Raw genomic sequence first — 2517 nt, forward strand, 5'->3', positions numbered from 1 at the left:
TATGTTTTGGACCAGTAGCTTTTTCTGCTTTACATTATCTTTGATAGTTGAGTCGATGATTTCTACGGAATCTTCCGCTCCTGAGATTCTCTCTTCTATCTCTTGTATTCTGTTGGTGAAGCTCGTATCTATGGCTCCTTGTCTCTCCTTTTGTTTTTCTATATCCAGGGTTGTTTCCATGTGTTCTTTCTTGATTGCTCCTATTTCCATTTTTAATTCCTTCAACTGTTTGATTGTGTTTTCCTGGAATTCTTTCAGGGATTTTTGTGATTCCTCTCTGTAGGCTACTTGTTTATTTATGTTTTTCTTTATTTCTCTAAGGGAGTTCTTCATGTCTTTCTTGAAGTCCTCCAGCATCATGATCAAATATGATTTTGAAACTAGATCTTGCTTTTCTGGTGTGTTTGGATATTCCGTGTTTGCTTTGGTGGGAGAATTGGGCTCCGATGATGCCATGTAGTCTTGGTTTCTGTTGCTTGGGTTCCTGCGCTTACCTCTCGCCATCAGATTATCTTTAGTGTTACTTTGTTCTGCTATTTCTGACAGTGGCTAGACTGTCCTATAAGCCTGTGTGTCAGGAGTGCTGTAGACCTGTTTTCCTGTTTTCTTTCAGCCAGTTATGGCAACAGAGTGTTCTGCTTTCGGGCGTGTAGTTTTTCCTATCTACAGTCACCTGAGATTTTTATCTTAGCCATTCTGACTGGTGTGAGGTGGAATCTCAGGGTTGTTTTGATTTGCATTTCCCTGATGAGTAAGGATGTTGAACATTTCTTTAGGTGCTTCTCAGTCATTCAATATTCCTCAGCTGAGAATTCTTTGTTTAGGTCTGTACCCCATTTTTAATAGGGTTATTTGGCTCTCTGGAATCTAGCTTCTTGAGTTCCTTGTATATATTGAATTTAGCCCTCTATCAGATTTAGGATTGGTAAAGATGTTTTCCTAATCTGTTGGTTGCCATTTTGTCCTAACCACAGTGTCCTTTGCCTTACAGAAGCTTTGCAGTGCCATTTATTGATTCTTGATCGTAGAGCATCAATCATTGGTGTTTTGCTCAGGAAAATTTCTCCAGTGTCCATGTGTTTCAGGCTCTTCTCCACTTTTTCTTCTATTAGTTTGGCCCTTTAAGTTGGGAGTCTACGCTCTCTTCTATACCTATTATCCTTAGGTTTGATCATTTCATTGTGTCCAGGATTTCCTGGATATTTTGGATTACGGGGTTTTTGTGTTTTATATTACCTTTGATGGTCGTGTCAATGTTTTCTATGGTATTTTCTGCCCCTGAGATTCTCTCTTCTATTTCTTGTATTCTGTTGATGATGCTTGCATCTATGACTCCTGATCTCTTTCCTAGGTTTTCTGTCTCCAGGGTTGTCTCCCTTTGTACTTCCTTTATTATTTCTATTTCTATTTTTAAATCCTGGATGGTTTTGTTCAATTCCTTCACCTGTTTGGTTATGTTTTCTTGTAGTTCTTTAAAGAATTTTTGTGTTTCTTCTACTTATTTACCTGTGCTGTCCTGTAATTTTTTTTGGGGGGTAGAAACATTGTTTTATTGGGGAAACATGTAATTTACTTTCAGTTTTTAAGAACACCTAGCAAGCATCCAAGAAAAAAGCACACATAGTTTCAGAGGAACAAGGACAGACAAATGGACTGGTGGCCACCCCAGGGACACTGCCTTGATAAGTAAGTAAGGTGGGTGTCATAAATAAGACTTTCTTACTTTATAAGAATGAAGAATCAAGATCGTGTTTTGATGTGTATTAAATACAAAATATAAATACTCTCTGACCCAGACGAGGGGGGAAAATCATCCATCCAACACCTCTAGGCTCATGCAATAAAATCCAGAGGTCTGTTGAATCCGCCTTTTCGATTCATGTACTGCCTGTATTTCCTCTTCTGAGACACATTGATGGCATAGGTATTTACAGAGCCATCTACCTTCTTTCCCTTTGTGGAGTCAAAACAGACAAATCCCATTAATTTCATCATTTCTATTTCTTCCTCCGTTTTACCCTCCAGATCTTCCTCAGTAATCTGACGTTCTTTGTTCTTTACTTCTTTAGTTTCTTTCTTCTTATCTCTTCTTTCTTTCAGCCGAGAAGGGGAGGGAGATGTGGATCTATGTCGTCTTGGAGACCTGGAGCGTCTTTGTTGTGGGGATCTTGAGCGGCTCCTTCTGTGATCTCTCTCCCTGGACCTGGACTTTGTGGACCGGGATCGCCTACATTCCCTAAGAGGGGAGCGGCTACGACTTCGACCCATCGGAGTCCTACTCTTCCTCCGACCACCCCGGAAACGGCTCCATCTGTCCTGTATTTCTTTAAGGGAGTTATTGTGTCCTTCTTAAAGCCCTCTATCATCATCATGAGATGCGATTTTAAATCCAAATCTTGTGTTTCCAGTGTGTTTGGATATCCAGTCTTTGCTTTGGTGGTAGAATTGGTCTCTGATGATGCCAAGTAGTCTTGGTTTCTGTTGCTTAGGTTCCTGCACTTGCCTCTCACTATCAGG

General features: G+C 40.2%; 1 protein-coding gene across 1 annotated transcript; it reads right to left on the minus strand.

The window, feature by feature from the left end:
• Positions 1 to 1523: 1523 nt before the first annotated feature.
• LOC100910341 (U4/U6.U5 small nuclear ribonucleoprotein 27 kDa protein-like) lies at positions 1524 to 2268 on the minus strand. The gene has a single exon (XM_039094024.2). It carries the CDS (start codon positions 2266 to 2268, stop codon positions 1834 to 1836), a length of 435 nt encoding a protein of 144 aa, XP_038949952.1. The 3' UTR covers positions 1524 to 1833.
• Positions 2269 to 2517: the final 249 nt, after the last annotated feature.

This window comes from Rattus norvegicus, chromosome 15 (genome assembly GCF_036323735.1).
Source record: "Rattus norvegicus strain BN/NHsdMcwi chromosome 15, GRCr8, whole genome shotgun sequence".
NCBI lineage: Eukaryota > Metazoa > Chordata > Mammalia > Rodentia > Muridae > Rattus > Rattus norvegicus.

What these genes read in the sequence shown, in the direction of transcription:
- LOC100910341 (XM_039094024.2), bottom strand. Translation starts at nt 2,268, where the DNA reads ATGGGTCGAAGTCGTAGCCGCTCCCCTCTTAGGGAATGTAGGCGATCC.